General features: G+C 46.6%; 12 protein-coding genes across 15 annotated transcripts; 5 read left to right on the top strand and 7 right to left on the bottom strand.

Annotated features, from left to right (window-relative positions):
- Positions 1-377: 377 nt before the first annotated feature.
- On the bottom strand, positions 378-1,411 carry FOXG_03985 (uncharacterized protein; the record flags this gene model as incomplete). Its single annotated transcript, XM_018381860.1, has 2 exons — positions 378-577; positions 631-1,411. The coding sequence occupies 2 exons, from the start codon at positions 1,409-1,411 to the stop codon at positions 378-380; spliced, it is 981 nt and encodes a 326-aa protein (XP_018238456.1).
- Positions 1,412-2,227: 816 nt separating this feature from the next.
- Positions 2,228-2,799, bottom strand: FOXG_18707 (uncharacterized protein). Its single transcript, XM_018398846.1, has 2 exons — positions 2,664-2,799; positions 2,228-2,613 (listed from the first exon to the last, which is right to left on the bottom strand). The coding sequence occupies exons 1-2, from the start codon at positions 2,667-2,669 to the stop codon at positions 2,275-2,277; spliced, it is 345 nt and encodes a 114-aa protein (XP_018238455.1). The 5' UTR covers positions 2,670-2,799; the 3' UTR covers positions 2,228-2,274.
- Positions 2,800-3,090: 291 nt separating this feature from the next.
- Positions 3,091-4,848, bottom strand: FOXG_03984 (uncharacterized protein). Its single transcript, XM_018381859.1, has one exon. It carries the CDS (start codon positions 4,637-4,639, stop codon positions 3,329-3,331), a length of 1,311 nt encoding a protein of 436 aa, XP_018238454.1. The 5' UTR covers positions 4,640-4,848; the 3' UTR covers positions 3,091-3,328.
- Positions 4,849-5,045: 197 nt separating this feature from the next.
- On the top strand, positions 5,046-6,074 carry FOXG_18706 (uncharacterized protein; the record flags this gene model as incomplete). The annotated part of the gene is made up of 2 exons (XM_018398845.1): positions 5,046-5,797; positions 5,896-6,074. Exons 1-2 carry the CDS (start codon positions 5,113-5,115, stop codon positions 6,072-6,074), a joined length of 864 nt encoding a protein of 287 aa, XP_018238453.1. The 5' UTR covers positions 5,046-5,112.
- A 441-nt stretch (positions 6,075-6,515) lies between these two features.
- On the top strand, positions 6,516-7,227 carry FOXG_18705 (uncharacterized protein; the record flags this gene model as incomplete). Its single annotated transcript, XM_018398844.1, has 2 exons — positions 6,516-7,165; positions 7,215-7,227. 2 exons carry the CDS (start codon positions 6,516-6,518, stop codon positions 7,225-7,227), a joined length of 663 nt encoding a protein of 220 aa, XP_018238452.1.
- Positions 7,228-8,181: 954 nt separating this feature from the next.
- On the bottom strand, positions 8,182-8,892 carry FOXG_18704 (uncharacterized protein). The gene has a single exon (XM_018398843.1). It carries the CDS (start codon positions 8,778-8,780, stop codon positions 8,397-8,399), a length of 384 nt encoding a protein of 127 aa, XP_018238451.1. The 5' UTR covers positions 8,781-8,892; the 3' UTR covers positions 8,182-8,396.
- A 31-nt stretch (positions 8,893-8,923) lies between these two features.
- On the top strand, positions 8,924-12,852 carry FOXG_03983 (uncharacterized protein). Of its 3 annotated transcripts, XM_018381858.1 has the most exons (4): positions 8,924-9,340; positions 9,385-11,665; positions 11,718-11,783; positions 11,928-12,852. In XM_018381858.1, the coding sequence occupies exon 2, from the start codon at positions 9,972-9,974 to the stop codon at positions 11,127-11,129; it is 1,158 nt and encodes a 385-aa protein (XP_018238448.1). In that variant the 5' UTR covers positions 8,924-9,340; positions 9,385-9,971; the 3' UTR covers positions 11,130-11,665; positions 11,718-11,783; positions 11,928-12,852. The 3 variants fall into 3 exon arrangements, with proteins under 3 accessions (XP_018238448.1, XP_018238447.1, XP_018238446.1); XM_018381857.1 differs by having other exon boundaries at positions 11,718-12,852; XM_018381856.1 differs by having other exon boundaries at positions 9,385-12,852.
- FOXG_03982 (alcohol dehydrogenase) lies at positions 9,747-12,468 on the bottom strand. Of its 2 annotated transcripts, XM_018381854.1 has the most exons (3): positions 11,505-12,468; positions 11,351-11,446; positions 9,747-11,297 (listed from the first exon to the last, which is right to left on the bottom strand). In XM_018381854.1, the coding sequence occupies exons 1-3, from the start codon at positions 12,352-12,354 to the stop codon at positions 11,206-11,208; spliced, it is 1,038 nt and encodes a 345-aa protein (XP_018238449.1). In that variant the 5' UTR covers positions 12,355-12,468; the 3' UTR covers positions 9,747-11,205. The 2 variants fall into 2 exon arrangements, with proteins under 2 accessions (XP_018238449.1, XP_018238450.1); XM_018381855.1 differs by having other exon boundaries at positions 9,747-11,446.
- Positions 12,853-13,069: 217 nt separating the features above from the next.
- On the bottom strand, positions 13,070-15,382 carry FOXG_03981 (uncharacterized protein). The gene is made up of 2 exons (XM_018381853.1): positions 14,878-15,382; positions 13,070-14,826 (listed from the first exon to the last, which is right to left on the bottom strand). Exons 1-2 carry the CDS (start codon positions 15,110-15,112, stop codon positions 13,178-13,180), a joined length of 1,884 nt encoding a protein of 627 aa, XP_018238445.1. The 5' UTR covers positions 15,113-15,382; the 3' UTR covers positions 13,070-13,177.
- A 2,197-nt stretch (positions 15,383-17,579) lies between these two features.
- On the top strand, positions 17,580-18,786 carry FOXG_18703 (uncharacterized protein). Its single transcript, XM_018398842.1, has one exon. The coding sequence runs from the start codon at positions 17,614-17,616 to the stop codon at positions 18,688-18,690; it is 1,077 nt and encodes a 358-aa protein (XP_018238444.1). The 5' UTR covers positions 17,580-17,613; the 3' UTR covers positions 18,691-18,786.
- A 1,299-nt stretch (positions 18,787-20,085) lies between these two features.
- On the top strand, positions 20,086-21,575 carry FOXG_03980 (uncharacterized protein). Its single transcript, XM_018381852.1, has 2 exons — positions 20,086-21,022; positions 21,089-21,575. Exon 1 carries the CDS (start codon positions 20,140-20,142, stop codon positions 20,725-20,727), a length of 588 nt encoding a protein of 195 aa, XP_018238443.1. The 5' UTR covers positions 20,086-20,139; the 3' UTR covers positions 20,728-21,022; positions 21,089-21,575.
- On the bottom strand, positions 21,540-21,796 carry FOXG_18702 (uncharacterized protein; the record flags this gene model as incomplete). Its single annotated transcript, XM_018398841.1, has 2 exons — positions 21,540-21,722; positions 21,776-21,796. The coding sequence occupies 2 exons, from the start codon at positions 21,794-21,796 to the stop codon at positions 21,540-21,542; spliced, it is 204 nt and encodes a 67-aa protein (XP_018238442.1).
- Positions 21,797-22,722: the final 926 nt, after the last annotated feature.

Here is a 22,722-nt window from a genome sequence, read left to right as displayed (position 1 = left end):
TGTACATGCGAAACTTTGACGTATGGGAAAGGGCCCCTGCAAAGTCCATTTTTCATGAGACCCGACTGCCAAATGAGATAGATGGCGGTATGTCAGAGCCCGAATGTCAGAATCCCTATCAACTCTCTCGAAGATTAAAAGTCCCTCTTACACTACCTCCGCTAATATAACAATTTGGCAGCCTGTGAGTATAAGTTTGCATCAGTACATCTAGTTACTTCGCGTGATAACAGTGAGGCCGTAGGTGAATGGCATCTTGGCTTCGGAAGTCAACAGTGATCCAATCTGAATATCTTGAGTATAGAGTACTTGTGAAAATGAATGATAAGAAGAGACGACCAGTATAGCCAAATTGAGATATGCCATCGATTACAGAACTAAGCCATGACCATGCCTCCCATCTTCTCAGATAGTCCCTCCACGCCAACCTTGAGAAAGTGCTCATCAGTATCAATCTGTTCACGTACAGGACCAGTCTTCAATTCATCAACATCCCAATTAGCCCAGACGAAACGGCCATGAAGAAATCTGGCTTCAGGGGTTGCTGCCCAGACAGAAAAGTGGCCTGGAAGGTTTTCTATCACGCCTTTGTTAGTTAAAAGCTTGATTAGAAGTCCTGAAAGTACTTACCATCGTCAAAGACAAGGCCCTTCAGGTTATCGCCACCAACCCTCTTGGCAGAGTCGGTCAAAACACCACCCGGATGGAAACTGACAATCTGCATATCAGTGGGCCTAGTATCCTGCGCGATCTGCTGTAGGAGAAGGGTGCTGGCATTCTTTGTCAAGCCGTATGTTGGGCGGTCTGGACCCATTGTTGACCACATGTAAGCCGCACAGCTTGAGATGTTGACCAGGAACTGAGAGATGTGAGCATAGCAGAGCTTGGGATGAGCGTGAAGATATCTTACCTTGGTTTGACCTGAGTCTGTCGTCTTTTGCTTGTAGAATCGTCCTGTCATATCGAGAGTACTTCGAACATTGGACTCAAAGTCACCCCAGACCTTGGACAGACCTCCATCAAGAATTGTCTCAGTAGCGCCATAACTAGCAGCACTCAAGACCAAAACATCAACAGAGATGCACTCTGATTCAAGTGCCTTCCAGAGGTTTTCAGTGGATGCTAGGTCAGATATATCACAAGTGCGGCCTTGTACATCCGTACCACTACCGAACTGGCGTCCCTCTTCTTGAAGCCTGGCAGCTGCCGATGTGACTACATCTTTGCGGCGTCCGAGGATAATGACACGAGCAGCGTTCGCTTTGACAAAGCCGCGAGCGATTGCATACCCGATGCCGCTGTTTCCTCCGGTGACAATGATTGTTCTGCCTGTCTGCTGGAGGGCAGGGAGAGCAGGGTCAATCGCCTGATAGGGCTTTTTGTGGTATTGATTCAAAGTGGGAAGACTCATGATGAATAGGATGCTTCGACACAGAACTTGAGTAAGGTGATGGCGCAAGATGAGTTGAGTTGTTCGAATGAATCAATGCTAGGTGAATTGAATACAAGCTTGGGCCTGCTATTTGTATTACAGTGACATATTTACACGAAGCAGTTGGTATGACAAAAATCGATGAATGATTTGGTAATGCAGATTGATTGCAAAGCATATCCGCTTGCCTGCAGAATGCGAGACTTCTTTTGCACTGTTTGTAAAGATGAGCCTCACAACCTACTTACAGATACTGCGTAGATCATTCGGTCGCTGATTCATCGTCTCTGGGTGACTAATTGCTAGATTTTGATGATAAGGTTGAGCGTTGAGCCAATCGGGATTCGCCGCTCGTATTCTCAGCCCATTTTCAGATGCGGAGTTACCTACCACCCCATGCGGAGTTTTGCTGACAGGTTCTCAGACCAATCCAACAATTGAGCTCGTATTTTTTACGATGCAGTGATACAAATTAGATATGATGTTATCAGCTTGGCGAAGCAGCTACCGGCAATATGCTTATATGGCATTTTCAGCTTTGGGGGCATTGGTCATATCGTTAGACTCTGGACAGCTAATACAGGTAATAGGAGCATGTGACTAAGGGCGTTCCATTGGCCTGTTCTTGAAGAACTGTTGTAAATCCCATCAGATATTGCATGATAGTAGAAGCAAGATGAAATGAGCTAGAATTAAACAATACGTACTATTAATGAAGGAATTAAGGAGCCGACCCGAATCAAACCTCAGCCAATGATCAGCTTGAAGCCTGTCCAGAAAGTGGCGATATATCCTCAAGCTCATCGTGCACTTTCCTCATTAGTTACCTAAAGCGTATCTAACTAGTTACACGAGATTGAATATGCCCAAGGAGTAAAGTCTACAGAAATACATGACCCATCTGCGCTCAGAACTATTTTAGTCTTAAACTGCGCACATTCAACACTGGAAACCTTGATGACTGGAGTCTTTCCATCATTGCAAGGCTTCACAAGACTAGCTTTGATGTTGGTTGCTGGGAATTGCTCCACGTTGACACATGAAGTCCCACCGGCCCCTCCGTAGACGTTGGCAGTGATGAAAGGTCGCCCATTACAATCTCCACTTAGCCACTCTTCAACTAAGACCTGCTGGGCGAAGACACCAGCAAGGGAGAGTGAGAGGGTACTCGGAAGTATTATCTAATTCATAAACTTAGTTGGCATCTTCGACGAAATTATGGGGGGCTTGCCTTCATTGCAAGTCTTTTGGTTGGATATTGAATATGGTTTTAAGGTTGGCAAGTCGAGGCTAGAAGAGAGATTCCTGATGGATTGTGCGTTATATATCGCAATGTCTATCGCTTCAAAGAGAATTGAAGGCCGCTGATGTGATGCATTGTTGAAAACTAACTTCTGTTGCAGGACGTGATATCGAATTTTATGTCTGAATGAGGGTGACCGGAGTGTTGCTTTCCGACACATGTTTCCGAATTAGGAAAACCGCAGCACCAAGCACGCAAGCAACTGGATTCAACCTGAAATGCACCTCGCAGCAAACTTCACACATCACACCACTCGGACACGGAGGTTTGTGAAGATAAAATACGAAATAGAATGAGGGCTGACGTTATTGACTTCAAGCTCATGTGACCGCAGGTCTTCATTCAGGCTGAAAACCCATCCTTGGTCGCTGCAGAACGTAATTCATAAGGAGAAAGCGAAATATGAAAATGAATTAAAAGAGTGACTAAAGTTGGAGAAAGACTAAAAGAACAAAACGGTCTGAAAATCCTAAATGAATCCAAGGGGCTTGAATCGGTGAGGGAGCTGGGCATCGATAGTTGTATCTGAGTGCATGGTATCATGCTGTCCTCCACTACTCACTAGTCTGCCACTATTATGTCCATGATGGCACCTAATCCTTATTCAAGATCTTGTCCAACCAGGCAAAAATCACTCGACCAAACTCCTGTGGAGCACCAGTTTGACAGTGATATCCAGCAGTACCATTAAACATGTGAAGTTCAGCACGATCCCCCAAAGCTTCTGCAACTGGCTTAGACTGTCCAGACTGAAGTGTTTCGAATTCTCCGTCGGCAATCCAAACTGGCATCTGGATACGGTCTGTGATACCGCCTCGCAGATTATAGCTCTTGGCCAACTGGAAGAATTCGTAAGGGGGATTTGGTTTTGAAGCACCAGAGACCCTGCAGGATGCCCCCATTTTGGTAGTGGTAGGGATATCTGGATCGTCGTGGATTTTGCTCATGGCCTTGTCGAATGCTTCCTTATCGCCTGTCTCGAGAAGCTTGCGAAGCTCTGGGGTTAAATGAGCGGCGTATCCAGTGTATGCGTCCCAAATACCACCGTTCAACATCAGGGCAGTTAGTCGAGGTTCGAATGCAGCTGCACGAGCGGCAAGATAGCCCCCGAAAGAGTGTCCATATAGAACCAGCTTCTTGGGGTCAATGAAGGAAGACTTTTGAGAGAGCAGATAGTCGACGACGGGAGTAACGACTCGTTCCCAGTCCGGAATGAAGCCGACACCTTGTTCTCGGCGAACAGTTGGCTGACCTGGACCTTCAAAAGAGAAGATGTTATATCCGCGAGCAAGGGCTGGAGCGACGACAGTTGAGTACAGATCCTCTTGAGCGGCATCAAAACCCTGAGTAAGCATGAGAGTAGGAAGTAGCTTTGTCTGGTTATTCTTGATAGGCTGAGAATACCAGATTCCAGAGACGTTGAAATCACCAGCAGGAATCTCAACTCTCTCAGCTGGAACAGGCAAAGCAGCAATAGCTTTATCAAAAGCAGCACGCTGCTCATCCCAATAATCGTTGATGCGAGGATCATCCCAATTAGCACGATTGTAAGCATCAGCACGGCGGAAATAGTTCGACACAGAGAACCAAGTTGCCCTGACATTGATAGGATCGTATGCAACCTTGGGGTCAAGAGCTTGGGTCTTGGTATTGTTTGCAAGATCAAACCATGATTTAATATAGCTTTCAAAATCGCCTGGGATGATCTTTTTGGCGGCGCTCAGAACGGGATTGACGTCTGCGCCGTCGTTGGCCATTTGACCAAGTCCAGTGAGGATGTCAAAGTTGAAGCTGTCATCTTCGCTGAGGAAAAGAATGGGGTTCTCCTTTTCCTTGGCCCTTACGGCTCCTGCGTTGAGAAGAGATAGAAGCGTGCAGAGAGAAGAGAAATATGATGTCTTCATGATGAAAACGAATTGTAGACTTGCTATCGAGAAATTGATGATTGTGGTGATGAACTTGAGCCTTTCGAGGGCGGTCCTTGGCCTTTATATGTGTCTCGCATCAGCTTGTCGCTAGCTTTCACCTTGGTAATTGGACCCATGATTACGATCGCCTGGAGAATCATTTCTGAACTCATGATGAGTAAAGTCTCGATAAAGGAATATGAAGCGATGAAAGGTGACGGAAATAATTTGGACTCCGTCAGCGTTATCCACTTTATGCCGCTCTCGCAAAGTCTAGCCCTATTAAGTAACGATCGTCAGACACAGCCGCCAGGACGACGTATGAGGCTCTCGCGTATTGCTCATGTCAGCATTCCACTAAATACGACAAAATTAAGCATAAGAACCATGTCCTCCCTGTGATCACCATCACCTCCTGCAAACATCGCAAAACTCTACTCTGTTCAGTTCGTTAACTATTCCACCACGTCATGGTCAATCGAGGGGCCTCGCAAGGCTGCGTCACATGCAGACACCGCCGCGTCAAGTGTGATGAAAGAAAGCCTTGGTGCAAGGCCTGTCTTCGTCTTGGCATCGAGTGCACGGGTTATGAGAAGCGTGGGCTGAGGTTTAAGGATGAGACTGTTCGATATGGAGCCAATTCAGCCGCTGTAACGCGCATCAGCAAACGTGCGAAACAACCATCACTTGAGAGGACGATCATTCGGTTACCATCAGATCACCCACAAGATCTTGCTGTACCATTCTTTCTGACATATGTTACCGATGTTGGTCGAAGTTTGGAATCAACGCGGGGTTTCTTGGAGTTTGTCCGTCCTGCTCTGGCTTCGGAGCGACATGATTCAGCTTTGAACACGGCAGTGACAGCTACGTCAATCAAAATCTGGTCCATGATCGGCAAAATTCCTTCTTCGAGCCCTCTTCCTTATCAGCTACTGGTGAAGGCCTTGAAGCGGCTTCACCAAGCAACTGAGGAGCCCATGGAGAGAGGTCGCGATGAGACCGTGCTAGCGGCCCTTGTGCTTCAGATGCACGACACCTTGTCAGCTGTCTCAGGACAAACCAGAGCTCATGGTGCCCATCGTGAGGGAGCTTTGACCTTGTTATTACAACGCGAAAACTGTTTCAAGAACTCCAAGTACTATGCCCACCTATGTATGTATGTATGTATGTATGTATGTGTATTTTTCGTCTGGGTGGCTGTAACGAAGCCAAATCTCCTACTGGAGCAAAAGACGTGCTGAGCTAGCTAGGTACAGGATACCCCGCTTCCTTCACCATCCAGCATACCAATGGCACAAAAGGTGCTGTATTTCTCAAGCCCGTCACCCGTCAGCGGGTTCGAGGGCAATCTATTGTCGAACTTTTTCCACCGACCAGAATTCTCTCGCGCATCACTACATCTGCTGACGCAGTCCACAATCTCCAGTAACCAAGTTGTAGCTCGTAGTCGACTGTCGCGGCGGCAGGGAAAAACCTCGGGAAGGGATCAGAGGCCGACGGTGCGGCTTGCCTTTAAAGGAGAAAAACCCATCGCAATCGGCGTCGTTGATCGGAAGGATGTCGCTACGAATGCCCGGGGCATCGCCCTCCGATATCTAAGGCGTTCTGGTTCTGAGGTGCCGCCATTAGATCCGACAAAGGTGTTGTCAGAGAAGGCGAACTCTCCAAAATTCCTTCTCTGAAAACTGCTGTTAGGGAGCCGATAGCGTCCCCGCAGTTTTTGTGTGGTCGCGTGGCCTGCAGAAAATCCCGCTCCTAGCACCGCACTAACAGTGCGTGCCAAGAAAGAATTTTTACAGGAGAGAGTTACTATGCCCACCTTGTTGGCAACCTGCTCCACTCTAGGGTATCTGTCTCTGTGAGGAACAGAATGCGATTACCGACGAAGGATCTTGAGTGGATTGAGATTGAGGTTGCTCCGATCTTGCCGAGTAACCCGAGTTCCGCTCTTGACATGATTGGAGTATCTATTGCAGATCTCCAACACACGTTCCGCGACATGTCACCTCCAACAGTCCTCTCTTCTCCTGACACTAAGCTACGGCAACAAATCTGCAATTTGGATACTCAGCTACGGACCTGGCTGAAACGGATACCAGATAGTTGGTATCCACGACGGATGAAAAGCGGCATCAATTTCGATCCATCAGTTCCTTCATATCGTGGCGCTTGCGACATATACCCAAGCATACAAGTTGCGAATATCTGGAATGCCTGGCGTATCTACTGTCTCATTCTCGAGGATATCAAGGACCAACTTACCAAGCCCTCAGCACTATCTGCGGTTCAGCATGTCGATGACGAGAACAGCATTTCGGACTATGCCATGTTCTGGACTTCCAATGAACGCAGAGTCCAAGAGCTTGTTGATTCTATGTGTCTCAGCATTCCATTCTATCTAGGCAACTGCAACTACCCCACTGATATACTCTCAACGGGAAGCTCCGATATCATATACCCAAGTCATCACGATTTACCTGTCGATGATGAAGGATATATGAGATTCAAAGCAAGTGATCAGTACGTTTCTAAACTCGATCACTCGCGACATGTGACACTTCACGGTCAGGTCCACGCAATAAGCGTCTTATCTTACGTCATCGATATATCCATGAATAGTGTTCGGAACCGGCCAAGTTTTCTGAGAGAGGAGCAGAAGGAATGGATAGCAAGTCAATTTATTCGATCCATCTACTCGATGAGGCCCATCTTTGGTAGTGTATCGGAAAGAAGAGCCCACCAAGGGACAGTTGGCCTTGATCATGGCTTGCAAGCGGCGGATACAGTATCAATAGCTAAAGCCTTCGCAATCAAGGTACAAAAAGAGCTGTGGACTATAAGCATTTTGTAATAGATGAGAAATATCACCCCAAAAGATGATAACATCGTCCCATGAGAACGAAAACTTGGTATTTGGACATACCCATGAGCGTGTTGCCGTAGTTGACAGACTATCATATACGCCAAACCATACTAGGAGGCCCGACCATTTTAGCCGTAGAAAGCCCTATACGAGAGGTTACATTTCATAGCAGAGATCCGATTTCGTCCAGCCGTCGGATCGCTCTTGGGTGTCATGTGTCCATAAGTCGTCTGCCTGTTCATGCGGTTTGCCTTGCCAACGCACGTAGATGTAGTTTGCTACAGTCTATAGTGGTGTCTTGATGGGATGGCGGTGAAGAGGGCACATGACTCCTAAAGCCTGTTCAATTGGCTCTTTGGAACTACGTTTGTTCCCTCTTTTCGTTGATGGCTCCGCTACATCATGGCATGATGGCTTTTCTCGTTGGTGGAAGATCAAATACACTTATGCATCTTTCTTGATCTGTAAATCGTGCACTGAACAATCTCATCACCCTGATCTCAAGTTGAGGCCTCACGGGCTGTATGGAAGATTAAGGCAACCACTTCAGAAAGGATACCCGGAAAGCGGGTTTCCCGAGGACTGATCATCCAGTCACTTGCCATCTCACCCATTGCCGACCATCTACTGAGGAATGTATTCGGTTCTTTTAATATCTATAACCAAGTTCATATGCCTGCTCACTGTGAAGACTGTAGCGATGATATCCTAGCTCTAACAAAAACCTCGTTCCCTCACAATGAAAGTTGCAAAGATTGGCGGCGGTACCTCAGGTCTTGCCACCCTGAAATACCTAACGCGCGCACACCTCAATTTTGACTGCTAACCAATAGAAGCTCGTCTCTTTGAGCTGGAGGAAGTAATTGGTGGCGCCTTTGCAAATCGGGTCTATGAAGATGCAGAGCCTAGTAAAGGCCAGCCAACCATTTTATTACAACAGCTAACATAAACCCCCAGCTTGTTTCGTCGAAGCATCTTACAACATTTCCAGACTTCCGAAGCAGTTTGCAAAACGATTTCCTCTGTGCTATAGATTATGTCCGATATCTGCATGATGACTGCTCGCACTTCAATCTGTAGCCGAGTATCACACTTGGAGCAGAGATTCGCGATGTGAACGGCGATGGTACTAAAGGGTACGTTGTTGAGTATACTAAAAGCGGAGAGAAACTTCGATGGGAATGCGACGCAGTTGCAGTTTGCTTGGGTCTTCACAGAGAACCCAATATGCCCGCTATTATTGGGCTTGAGAACGTACCGCATGTGATGCATTCATCAGACCATTCGTCCTGATGTAGTAATTCTGTGCACTGGCTACAAGCAGACACTCCCATTTCGAAACAAAGACGATAAAAAGCCCCCATATTCACATGTGAGAGGTATCTGGAAACAAGATGAACCGAAAATGGGGTTCATTGGCTTTGTCAGACCATCACTGGGCGCTATACCCCCTTTGGCAGAGATGCAAGCCCAATCATGGGTATTAAACCTCCTTACGCCACACAAACTCAAACACCTTAAGCCCGATGATGAGGCTCATTACAGGCTACACTGCAGGCCCGATGCTAGGGTAACATATGGCGTTGATCACGAAAGTTATGCATATCAGCTGACCTTGGATATGAACTCTGCACCTGGCATCACTGACATATTGAATTTGATGCGTAGGAGTGGAATTCGAGATGCCTATCGTCTTTTGGTTCTTTGGGCTTTTGGTGCGCACTTTAATGCCAAGTTTTGACTCGTTGGGCCATGGGCTTGGGAACATGCTCAAGACCTTCTTGTGTCTGGTGAGTTTTGGCAGACCATCACACGGAGGCCAATAATATTCGGTAAGCTACCACCTCCTGATTTTCATACGTCACTAATTATCAAGACCACTTCCTTTTTTCGATTTTGCCGATGGCTATTTTCGATCCCCTCAGCCTCGTGTTCTGGGCTTTTCGTTCCATATATGCTTGTTTAGTTGATATGATATGATGTTTTGATCAAACACGGTCCTCTCACTCAAAACTCAATAAGGTCACCTCATTTAATTCACTCCTGCAAATAATCAGTCAATTGAAAATATTTCAGCCGTTATTCCCGTTAACGTGCAATTCGTCTGACACTCCGTGCCGAGATCCGATTTGACAACCCAATACGGAGTCTAAGATAACTAAGCCATTCTTAGCTCATAACCATCAAGGTTCACGAGTATTTAAATCACGACAGTCCTTTCTACAAATTGCTCTATTCCTCCGAGAAACACGGCAAAACGGCAAGTGGCCGGCAATATCGGCTGCCTACAAGAGCCCTTTTGTTTGAGAGGTTGCGCATTTGCAAAGTTTAATTGTGAGACAGGATAAGCTATATAAACCTCGATTTCTCTGGGCACAATGCAGCATTTCGCATATCGGTTTTTCATTGATTAAGCTTCCTTGAATCGCTTATCTTTACTTTCTTATACCTTGTTGAGTCGCAATGTCAGGACCTACGAACTTTGACCCTGAGAGGGTTAACCTCACTGAGTTCCAGTCTATCACTGATCAAGGTCTCATCACCTGCTTTCTGACAACCGCTGGGAACCAATACGATGGTCCTCTTGGTATCAGAATCGGGTCAATATTCGTCATTCTTGTCGTCTCCACCGCAGTCACTTTCTTCCCTGTAGTGGCAACACGTATCCCACGTCTGAGAATCCCGCTGTACATCTACCTTTTTGCACGATACTTCGGCTCCGGTGTCATCATTGCAACGGCCTTTGTTCACCTGTTGGATCCTGCTTACTCAGAGATTGGACCGGCGTCTTGTGTTGGTATGACTGGTGGTTGGTCTACTTACTCTTGGCCACCTGCTATTGCCCTCTCAGCAGCGATGTTCACTTTTCTATTCGACTTTCTTGCCGATTATTATGTTCAATCTCACTATGGGCTTCAGCATAACGATTCTGGGGTTGAGGATACTATTACTACTTCCGGGACAGATGGCCATCAGCATCATTCTGACGACGGTTCGAACTCGAATAGGCTTGTGATCAATGGCCAGCACGATACAGAGGCGGCTACATCAGAGAAGTATCGTGGTGGCTATGCAGACTTCAAGGAGCTTCAACACCTTGATGGTGATTCTGAAGAAACCGAGCTTGCATTCAAGACACAAATCGCGGCCTTCCTCATTCTCGAATTCGGTGTTCTGTTCCACAGCGTCTTCATCGGTCTGAACCTGGGTGTCGCAGATACATCCGACTTCGACACCTTGTTCCCAGTCCTTGTCTTCCACCAGTCCTTCGAAGGCCTCGGTATTGGAGCCAGACTTAGTGCCATTCCCTTCCCAAACCGACTTCGCAGTATGCCATGGCTTCTCTGTCTCGCTTACGGTTTAACAACACCTATCGCCATTGCCATTGGTCTCGGTATTCGAAAGACGTATGACAACTCATCGTACACTGCAAACCTGGTCAATGGTGTTTTTGACTCTATTTCTGCTGGAATTCTCATTTATACTGGTTTTGTGGAGATGATTGCTAGAGATTTCCTCTTCAATCGTGAGAGGACTAATGACAAGGTTCGCCTAGGATTTATGATCGTCTGCCTCTTCCTTGGTGCTGGAATCATGGCTCTGGTTGGCAAGTGGGCTTAGTGTTCCGCTAACATTGGTTTTATTTGAAGGAAATAAAAATTTAGAATAGCTGTCTCCTGTATTTTAAAATCGCTGTTTAATCCACCTCGATAAGTACTTTCAGAGCGTTATGCTTCGATGCTTCGCCAAATGTCTTGTACGCATTTTCAACATCGCTCAGCTTGAAATCTAAGTTGGAACTCGTCAGTATTGATATATCAGACTTCAGCTGGAGAACTTACGATGAGTGATTAGTTGCGAGGGCTGCAGTTTGCCAGATTGCACTAGCTTGAGCAACATGGGGGTAGTAACAGTATCCACCAGCTGCGTAGTGATCGCTGACAGACGTGCATTAGTGTCATGTCAAACGGTAGATCAGAGAGCCAAGCCACTTACAGATGTTCTTGATCCATAGGTCCTGAAGATGAAGATCCACTTTGGTGCCGTGAACGCCAACGTTTGCCAACACGCCTCCAACTGCGATGAGCTTTTGACAAAGCTCAAAAGTAGCAGGAATACCAACAGCCTCCATGACGGTATCGCAACCTTTCCCATCTGTCAGTTTCATCACCTGAGACACAGCATCTTCGCCGCTGACGACTGAATCAGTGGCGCCGAGTTTCTTGGCAACGTCCAGTCTTGCATTGTCGGTATCAATGGCTATGATCTTGGAAGGTGAGTATAACTGGGCAGTGATAATAGCAGCCAAGCCGACCGGTCCAGCGCCAACAACTACTACAGTCCCTCCAGGTTGGACTTTGCCACTGAGAACACCAACTTCAAGACCTGTTGGGAAGATGTCGCTGACCATCACCAAAGCCGCCTCATCTGCCCCATCGGGAATAGGGTGGAGGCTCGAATCGGCATGGGGAATGCGGACATATTCAGCTTGAGTTCCATCGATTGTGTTACCGAGAATCCAGCCACCAGAGGTACAATGGCTATACATCCCCCTTCGGCAGTATTCACAGGTCGCGCAGCTTGAGATGCAAGAGATGAGAACTCTATCGCCCTCTTTGAATCGTGCGACAGATGGGCCTGCGGAATGGACGATCCCAACGCCTTCGTGGCCTAGAATTCTTCCTGGCTCACAGGTAGCGACATCGCCTTTTCGGATGTGCAGATCGGTTCCGCAGATGGTGGTCTTGGTGACTTTGATGATTGCATCTGTTGATGAAGAGATCTTGGGGACAGGACGATCCTGGAGGGTAACAGAGTTATTACCGCCGTAGACGAGGGCCTTCATTTTTGATATTTGAGTACAGAGATGGAGCGATGGGGTTTCTAGTTGTCAATTGAGAGTTTTTAGAAGAAACATGAGATCTCCCTGGCATTATTATATAACTTCTATCAGCAGTGGTCTGACCTGGCGGGTGATGTCAGCATCACATCAGGCAATTGATCAGGCCGCTGTGGACGTGCGGGGTAGCGACCGCAAAAGTCCGGGGTAACGGGCGCGGAACCGCATAACGCATGAACATCTTCAGTTTCACCAATAACAATCAATCGCTAGAGGTTCAATACCTCGTGGAAGTAACCGTAGCAATGAATTTCAGCCCAAGGGGTAAGTATCTTGTAAGCTAGCAGGCTCTAACCAATCGGATCACTTCAAAGCGGAAAGTTCCAGTCGGTGAACCACCTGTTGTATCGAATCACAGTTTGGTGATTCTCATGAGAAATAACTAGGAGCAGATATTGCATATCGAATGCAGGCCGTGTTTCAGGGATTGTATACGAATATGTCGGCAGATGAAGATACCGTCAACATGAACAGGGTCTATCTTCCTCAACATTGTCTCAAGAGTACCGGGTTTCTTGCTGATCTTGTCTTCTCCAATTCCGAAACTCCTCCACAAACAGATCTGGTTATTCCCACGCTCAAAAATTAGTTCCTCTGTCCATTTCATTCCAATGTATAATATTCTTCTAGTAGTACTCACACCACGGCTTTGTTTATCCAAGGGGTTTTCAGTTCGTATTTGGGCCCAATGCTTTTATAGCAGTAAATATTGTAAATCAGATTTGCAATAATTGAGAAGAAATGCACATCTTGCAATGACTCATAACCACTAGATCAATCTAAAGGTTGTAGGTTCGCCCTTAAATATTTCATCAACCCACTCTCTTGCCCCATCCCTACTGGCATCCTCCCATATTCCACCAGAGGTGTCAGACGCACTGCTAGCCGGACTAGACACCCAACCACCACTACCCCATGAGCGACGCCACTTTGAGATGCTATGCCCGTGGACATATCCGACTCTTCGAAATTGCTGAGCCGGTGGATCGGTTCGGTCGACATTGAGTAACAAGCCAAATGGTCCTCCATCATCTGCCTCAAATACCAAGAAATACTGCGATGTTTTGTTAGACTTGGGTAGACCCCCCACGCAATCCCATTCCACTCTTAGCTCGTCATCCGGACCCAAGGACACATTGTCACTGTAAGGATCGTCGAGTTTCACTTTAACGAGATGGCCCCGGACAACAAGGACCGGAGCTTGCTCCTCGCTGGTTATGATGTCCAAGATCTGCAAATTCGAGTCACTAGGTGTGACCCTGTCTGTGTAATAAATTGGCCCAGTGACAGATCCCCACGACCATGTTGGAGCACCCCCATCCTTGATTCTTCGATTATTACCATCAGCTGCATTTCTATACCACAAAAGGTCGGCCTTTATGGTTTTTCGCCAAAGTCCAGAAATGTATTCGTCATTACTTCTGAGCCTTTGGGTAGCGTTAGCCAGGCCTTGGATGGCAGGCAGTCGATCAGTCGCAAAGGTGAGGTCTAGTTCCGTATATGCCGGGACGATTTCAGATCTCCAATTCGCCTCAGCCAAAGAAACATCGGGATCTTGAGGATGAAGGAAATGCTTCATGACGCTTGTGGTACGAAGGGTCCTCAGAGATGTCGCTGAGCATTCGCACTCGCAGACAGATCTGCATTCCCAAGCCATCTCGTTCTGCGAAAAGTGGAGGGTCCGCGGTGACAGTAACCGTTCCTGAAACACCCAACCTCGCGTTGATAGCTTGCTTTGACCTGAACCACTTCTTCTACTATTCCATGTATGATACGGGAGTTGCTGGGCTAGGAACCCACGCTCTCGGATATGTACGACCCCTGAGCTGGGCTGGTCATTCTTGCATGGCACAACGAACCTTTGTGGAGCCTTTCGTGGCGGTGGCGACAAAAAGCCAGAAATGCTGTCCGGCGCAGCATCGGCAAATATGGTCACATAGGCGTTGGCATATACTTGAGCCATTCGCGAGGCCTCACGTTCCCAGTCCGCTGGAGAATCCTGGATAATACATAAGGAGTCTATCCATATGTACGGTATCTCCAGCGCTCGAGCCACTCTTAGAGCATCTTCAAAAGTTTGTGGAAGATCGCTAGGGAGCGAAATAGTGTATACTTCTAGATTAGATAAAGTGGTCATTGTCGGCGTGCTTCCTCCCCAGCAGTGGCTCAGAGCTGCATAGTGTGCTTGCTGGTTTGGCTCAGTAACCACAAGCCTTGGCGATGCTCTGTCATTTCCAACCGATATAACCCGCGTTGGTAGCGTTGAAATGGTGGTCTTGGTACAGTTCGCATGTTTTCCTTGGGCGTGGCCACATGCGTTGAGCCACTCGCGCGCCAATGACACACAGCTTGGGGATAACCCGTATTCTGGTATATGATAACCCTGGCCGATCAAGTCCCAGGGTAAAGACAAGTCATCTGCATTCTGTCAGATATCGTGCTTTTCAGGCAGGGACTTACATAACCTACCATCAGTTGTATATAGCTGAAAAGTCTTTTCACTGATCGCATGTGCAACGGGATCAGGATAAAGGTGGATAACCATAGGCCCTGGGTGTTTTGGCGGTTTGCTTTCGACGAGTATTGATTCATATAGCACCTCTGGCATAGCTGTTTCTTCTTTCACAGTTGTGCTAATCGCCTCCCATAAGAGAGCACAAGTGTAACATGGAGTAGCATTGGCTGACTCCTTGAGGCCGCTCATAGGTATAGTCAAGCCTCTAATTGTTGTGTCATATTCCAGGACTAGTGAACGACACACTGGACATGGAGGTCCTGTTGGCTGGCATGGCGTGGTTTCCAATGGCTTTTTTAACTCGGAAAGACATTATGTGGCCTTGGAGTGGCTGTTATATCGGCTGCAATGAGGTACGTTGGAGGCGCACGGGGGAGTTCATATACAACAGACTTTGCGCCTCTTGTTCAAGCGATCTTAGCCATATGAGTAATCTGTCTATGGTCCTGAAACATCACCCAAAGTGGTCAGCATAGTTTGGGGGGCGGGGTAATCAGCCAACCCATCGTTTAGGAAGGCGGTCGAGAATGGCAGCAGGATGCAAGACTTGTTAGATTTCATCGCCACACTGGGGCAATAGCGCTCACAAAATAATAGACGGGAGAGGAGCTCTACTATAGGTAGTCCAGATGGGAACACAAATATGATATTGACGTCATTTCTCACGGTAAATTATACTCAATTCCTGGACACATTGTGAGCTACATAGCTGAGCGTAAACTCTACAATGAACATGGATGGGATCTGGGGCTAGAACGTGGTAAAAAGTCAGTGACGATTAATAATAGATGTGATGAAAGGCTATGGAAGGACAGTGTATTTTATTAGCGGTTGTTTCTAAAAGGGCTAAGGAGGAGAACGTAGATTACTTTAAAATTATATCTAATATAATATGCCGGTTTCTAGTTAATAGTGCTAAGAATTGAGATACTATGCTAATATAATTTATTATTCAGCTTTATAATCATAATAAGGCAGCTAGTGGTTAGCAGGTAATGCCAGGTTTAGTTAGTTGGGATAATAAGGATATAACTCATAAAAGCATCTTTATTAATATAGTCGGGGTCTAGCCTATACTGCAGGTGTGACGGTTGTGGTTTCCAAGGGATAAACTAGTCCGTTCTAGGTTTATGTTGGCAGATAACGTAGGTCGTGATGCTGAGCGATGCGAAGTGTCACGTCTCTTTATGATCAAGTAATGCGTGTTAGGCTTGTTGATGTAAAGAAGTCTTATTGATAGCTAGTGAGCTAAGTTCTATAAAAGTGCTAATGACTGTATTTTATATACTAAAGTGATTATGTAAGGAATGATGAGTCCTGGGGATGAACCGTTCCTGGAGCGCTGCGTTCCAACATTCGTCGTTCCAACATGATGAGAGTGTTGGTTGGTTGGTTGGTTGATGTAGGTAAGGTAGATCCCCTGCGGCTGACGTCTTGCATGAGTTTTTGTGGGGTACACCTGACGTAACCGCTAGGGCCGTAGCAGTTACTTATTTTAATAACTGCTAGAAAGTAGTAGCTAGGTATTCTGTGAAATGTGGACTAATACTGCTTTACGAAAAGCATAGATTAAGGGTAATTGAGAGGCTGAATTTAAACTTCTTGAAAAGAAGGTATGGCATTACGGTGACCACTCAGAGAAATTCCTCGAATGTCTGTTATTTATAATCCACTTTTGTGGTGGCCAGTGCCTGGTCATTAGGGCGACTCAGAAAACCGGCATCGGAGCTTCTTGGGTTTCCCACCGTCAGGGGAAGAAGAACCGAGCCACTACAATCGCATCCCTTTTTGGTTTTTAAGAATCTTGATGTATCTATGGTAATGGTGATTATCAATATATGTATATGTCGGTCCGATTCAGCTTTCTATCAGGCTTCCCACTCAATTGACTCATCAGGTTGAAACTAGGTGAACATCGTCAAGGGAGGATTTAATTGTCCGGCGAGACATTTTTGGTCGATTTGTTCATGGGATTTGACACGAGCGTTTCTTGCTCATCCAATCGTGTGGTGGGTGCAGTTAGCTAACCCTGGCCAAATTAGGCGCTACGGGCCGGGCCTTGGTGAAAACAATGGGTAGAGGCCAAGATTTCTAGCAGACTTTGGCCTGCGATGTGTATGCTGACCTTACTAGCTCAAATTGCGGACGGGGTTATCGGGAATAGGCATCAACGGAAACAAATCCCTGTATCCTCTCAATAGAATGGGACGGGACTATGGAGCTGTTTCCTGGACTTCCATCCATCCAGAACTGTTGGCTCTTTTGATCTAACTGCCAATGGATACGTAAGCGAGCTATTCGTGCCGGCTTTTCCGTGCTTTCCAAGCCAGATTTAGGTTGATTAGCTCGGTTGTGCCAGGAGGATGCTGTTGGATACAATGTTAAGAAATATAACTCTTTCAATTGGCTTGTTTATCCGTATTGTGTTGAGATATATGACTCAACTGCCATTAGTGTAGTATCCCTTGTTGGTTTTTATCATATTGTGTGGTCGGCAGCCTCAGCGCTTACAAATTATGCAGGCTTACATCTCAACTGTCACATCTTTGTACCCTCGCTTGTCAACACGGCAGGGTTCTACGATATAGAGGGGCTGGGCAGCTGATTGTATAATAAGATCTAGCTCTCTCTGGCCATTTGAGTAGCATCTGACTTTTAATTTCCCACCAAAGTTTTTCCGATTAGCTACAATGGCCGTCTATGGAGGGAAGCAAGGCCATCTAGGCTATCTTCTCACAGCTACAATCATTCTTTGTTACTGCATCACACCCACAGCCGCAACAGCGCGCTCTTACACTCAGTATGAGCACTTCTTCCCGGCCTGGGAGCACCTCATCCAGGATCAGCTTAGGGATAACTGCACCAAGCAGCTGAATGACTACAGGAATCGTTCCAACACAGATCAAGGAGCAGGCTATAACGTAATAGGCTGCGTCCTAGAAACCATGCCCGAGTATCGCAAGGCTGAACTTGCCTCAGCTGCTGTCATCCTCGGTTTCGCGCCTACAGTTCTTCAATTGCTGAGTGCATCGTATCTCGACACTGCGGTGCTGGCATATCGTCGTCCTGGGCTTGCCTTTCTGCTTTCAATGTCCAGTTCCGGAGTGCGTCCTCTTACAGCAACAGATTACGACGACTTCATCACCACAGCGGGTACCGATCCATTTCATACCAATTTTGGCAAATCTCAATCAGTCTGGGCACCCACTATTGTCTCTATACTAGAGTATACTATTGCTAGTGGAGCCGTTGCCAATAATGCCTACCTCGCATATCAGCTTAGCGTATGGGCAGTCTGTACATTTTCCCCCCAACAGGACTATCTTCCTGCTATGTGGACCGCTGCAGCTCTGGTCATACATCTAGTCGGATACTTGGCTGCCAGATTAAGAATCTCTGTGGAAGGAAGAGGAGGAAGCGGAGAAAACAACAATCGAGGTACACTGTGGCATAGACTCTGGGCTGAGCTCACACCTACTCCCTGGCAGACTAGGTTCGAGGTCAAGAAAAGCGACAGGCACAATGGCTGGTTTCTGGTGTTGGTATCTGCTCTTTTTATTGGGGATGCGCTACAGGCATTCTTCGGGACTCTCATTCTTTCAAGTTTGGTCTTTATAAGTGTGAGGGATTCAGCGATTATAGTGATTCGGTTGATGGCGAGTGCTCTTTCTGCCCGAGGAATACTGATTTATGAGTTAGCTGGGTTGAACACAGAGGAGGGACGTGGTATATCTGAAAAGCCCCACTACTCGGCAGTAGAAACATAATAAGTTATTCGGAGAGCGAGATCGATTTAGCAGAATGGGCATTAGCTCCAGGGGGATCAGCACTTAGATTTTCCAAACCACAGCAGGAACTCCTAGTCTCATACAGCTTATGTTGGTGAATTTGTTGCTTGTGACTGATGTTTTATGATTTCAGGCATTTCACTGACAGCTTCTGCTCTTGCCATCGCGCAGTTGATGTCTCATCCTTTATGCTTGCTGCGTAATTAAGCAGGTAAACTCATCCGATACACAAGCGTGGCGTCATATTTGACACTTATCGTTAGAATTTGGTAGAGTAAGGTGATCCAGGTTCGGAAGTCGAATGTCGTCGGTAAAGAGAGAGGTTGGCATAGTAAGATCTTGGACCTCATGATTCAAGTTAGCTACGCATAAGCACACTTCGCCAATCTTCATTTTGAACACATAAAAAATGATTCAAAGGTAGGATACGATTCTCGTACTTCCTCATTCCATAAGAAATAAGCTGGAACTTTCAATGCAGTATATATCTCCTCCATTCCTTTATGGGAGCATTGGTGTTCAATGGACCAGCGAGCCCTTCCTCAGTCGGCGGAAGGAGGCACTTTGGCAAGCGTTTATAGGCAGATTAGGTCCCTATTCAATAATTCCATGCCTCCTCCCAACCAGCTCTCTAGGTCATTGGAGTGAGCCATACCCTTCGGCCACCTTCACAGCTACACCCTCAGTCCTCCAGACGCCACTTTCCTAAAAGCTCCCACCAGTTAGGCATCCCGTCTCTGCCCTTAATAGCTAAAGTGAAGGGGCATCAGAAGCGGAAGCATTACTCAACATACAACTTTAGCTCTCAAGTCTTTAGGACAAGATTCTTCTCGACACAGAAAAGCCAATGCAGCAACGGGAGGAAGAGGTGCTGGTCGTTCAAACAGACCTACAGAAAGTTATACACACTATGTTTCAGATTAAATCTCTGTTAGTACCTAGTTATATCAGCCAAAATAGAACGCCAATCTACTGGTTATTATTCCGATATGACGCCCTTTATGCTAATAAAGTCTGATTCGCAGGCACGGATCTTGTTTGGCGAAGAGACCAATGACAACTGACATGCAAGCGGAAGAAGCTCTCCAGCATGCAGTACATCCACACGCCGGACCTGGCTTGTAGTAGGGTGATAAAATTGCAATCATATCATGATATTAACTATTATTATACCAGAACTTACTGAAGTAGGTTAGTTGTGACAACCATGGCCTCAGCCTCACGGTTGTATTACCTTTTAAGGAAAGCTAAATTAGCTTCGCCTCATTTCTACAAAGTTCAACAACGTAATCGTGTGGTAAAATAAACAAGGGTAGTGAGCACAGCCACTTTTATAGGTTACTTAAGGCTCGTTAACACTGACTCTCAAATGATCCACGACATCAAATACAACGCCCACTCTCCAAACTGCCATCATTCCACCTCACAATGAACGAACTCGCAAACAAATTGCTTTACTATACATCCTCTTCAACGAGCAGCACTCAACCTAGCCCAACACATCATTTCATACTCCGCCAGAGCTCGCAAGACTCAGACACAACCAATGTCTCCCCTATCGACCAACCCCAAGACGGCCTCGCAGTATACACGATTCAGACAAGCAAGAAAACAATTATCCTATACCGAGGCGAACCGAATCCGCAACAAGTTGTCGGAGAATGCAAAGCCGCTTTTATGGGCTTATCTATGCACTTGTCCCTACACGGCTCGCAGTTCTCCATCCGAAATAGTACCACCGGTACCAAGTTCATCGTTGAATCTCCAAGTTATGGCCGGCTGGTATGGAAGGGCGACTCTTTGTTAGGGTCTGGGTTGTCCTTATATAAGACGTCTGGTGAAAAGGTTGCTACAATCAAGTCCGGTGGCATTTTGAACCATCGTGAGAAACAGCTCCTTCTGTTTGTACCTTGCGATGTATACTATGTAGAAATGGTATTATTAACAGCTATTGCGGCGATGAAGCTAGACAAGCGGGCAGATGATATCGCTTTCAAGCTTTTAAGCGATTCATAAATAGAAGAGAACCAGATATCTATAATAGTTAAATTTCTATGCTAATGTGGGTTGTTGTCTTTATGCAGAAGAGGCGTAACGCCTCGGCTATAGTTGGCAGCTCCGTGGCAACAGACTTTTGGGGCGGGATGACCATAGGACGGCTCTTTTATATCCTCGATTACGGGCAGATCGGGAAAGTTCTGGGCCATGTCCCTGTATATAGGGGTGACAATCGCCTTGGAGCTGGTGTTTTGGTTGGTGCCAAACCTGGTTGTGAGTGCAGTGGCAGCAGCACTAATTGGAGTTGCAATGGGTAGGTCTCCATCTCATTGTCGCCAAAATTTCTTTCCAAAAGCACAGCTAACATTGAGATTCAAAGGCCAATGTACCCCGTTGCAATTGTTCTCATCCCGAAGTTTACGCCTCGCTCTCTTCATGTTGGGACTATTGGGTTTGCTGCTTCTTTTGGTGGCTCTGATGGCGCAATTCTGCCCTTTGCTGTTGGCGCGATTGCGCAGGGAAAGGGGGTACAGACACTTCAGCCCATTGTCCTCGCTATTAGTGTTGTGCTTGGCTGTTTGTGGCTGTTACTGCCCCGCAAGCTGATGGAGAAGCATCAGGCAGAAAGTAATGATAGCCCTCGTTAGAGTAGCAAACCTTGAGTGGTGGAATGACGTGAAGGGTTGAAGAGGAGAACAGCGAGAGGCACATAGGGAGACATGTTGGATTGAACCATAGGATAGAGCCTATCGCATCACGACGAATTTTGACTTCCTCTAGTAATAGGTGTCTAGTTTCTACAATGTCATATAATGTTTCGAATTTTAGATTTAGTAGTTTACCATGTTTTGGAAGTTCTGTCCAACGAACTCGCGTTGCAAATAGCTTCCCGTAAAGTTCAGATCGACTTTTTGGGCAGCGAGTATCTCATTTGCGAGATCGGCATTTGCTTCGAAAGCAAGAGACTCGGACTGGACAAGAGTATTGTCGCAGTCCAGAAGGATTGTTGTGATCTTCATCGAGTTAATCTTAGTGACACCGACTGGACATGAAATGGGCTACGAACCGTTTCAGGGCGGGATCCCATAGTGGTAGATTACGTTCTGGGTTGACATAATTCGGTGACAACCTTGCTTTGAGTGAACAACTTAGAGGGAGATTGAAAAGGATGCCTATGCACTCCTTCTGTACGGGCTAGGCGCCGTCGTTTTCTGGACCGCTGCATATAATTGTTCCTTGTATTCTCGCTCCGCATCCCTAAAGCACGGCAGTTGACTATGTAAGATGTGATAGCAAGCTGTGACTGAATCATCGGCACCGCTGCTTACTACTATTGGAAACTCGATTCGAAGATATCACACAGTGTCTCATACGCGGCCTGGGTTCTCATATCTCACGAAGAACAAGCTCAGAATTGTGACACGGGCGGAGGTTATGTCTGTGTTGGCACTAGAGCTTAGAGTATGTTGAATCCTTATACTACACTAATCCACTTGATTATGGTTACACAGATTGTCCAGATCTTGGCCAGAGAAACTATTCCACCGTCTTACGAAGATGGACTCATCTTCTCCTTCGCCAAGCGAGAAAGGATGGATACGCGGTTTTCTGTGCCTGTTTTTCAGGCTAAAAGCGGAATGAGAAGCAACTACGGGCCGAATTTGGGGCTTCGGGACCAGAAGTTTCAAATCATGTGTTTCTCATCAACTGATCCTCAAGCATAGGGAGCACAGTCTATAAAGCAAGCTATAAACAGCGTGAACGTAAAGGCTCAGCAATGGCTCACCTCTCCGTCTTCAACGATACAATGTCTCTCCTCCGGTCCTGAAGATGAAGTATACCATACTTTGGTGACTCTCCTGTCACAGGCCTCGTCGATCATTGCAGGACAAGATCATGAGTCTATTCTCAGTAGCATGTATTATTTCATCATTGTGGGTGGTATATGTGAATCTCTCCTCAATTGGCAACTTCAATGAATAACAATTAGTCTGTCGCACGTGAAACTACTGG

This window comes from Fusarium oxysporum, chromosome 4, assembly GCF_000149955.1.
Source record: "Fusarium oxysporum f. sp. lycopersici 4287 chromosome 4, whole genome shotgun sequence".
In the NCBI taxonomy this organism is placed as follows: Eukaryota; Fungi; Ascomycota; class Sordariomycetes; order Hypocreales; family Nectriaceae; genus Fusarium; species Fusarium oxysporum.
Note: the sequence above shows the minus strand (reverse complement) of the source record. Positions and strands in the feature narration are given on the sequence as shown.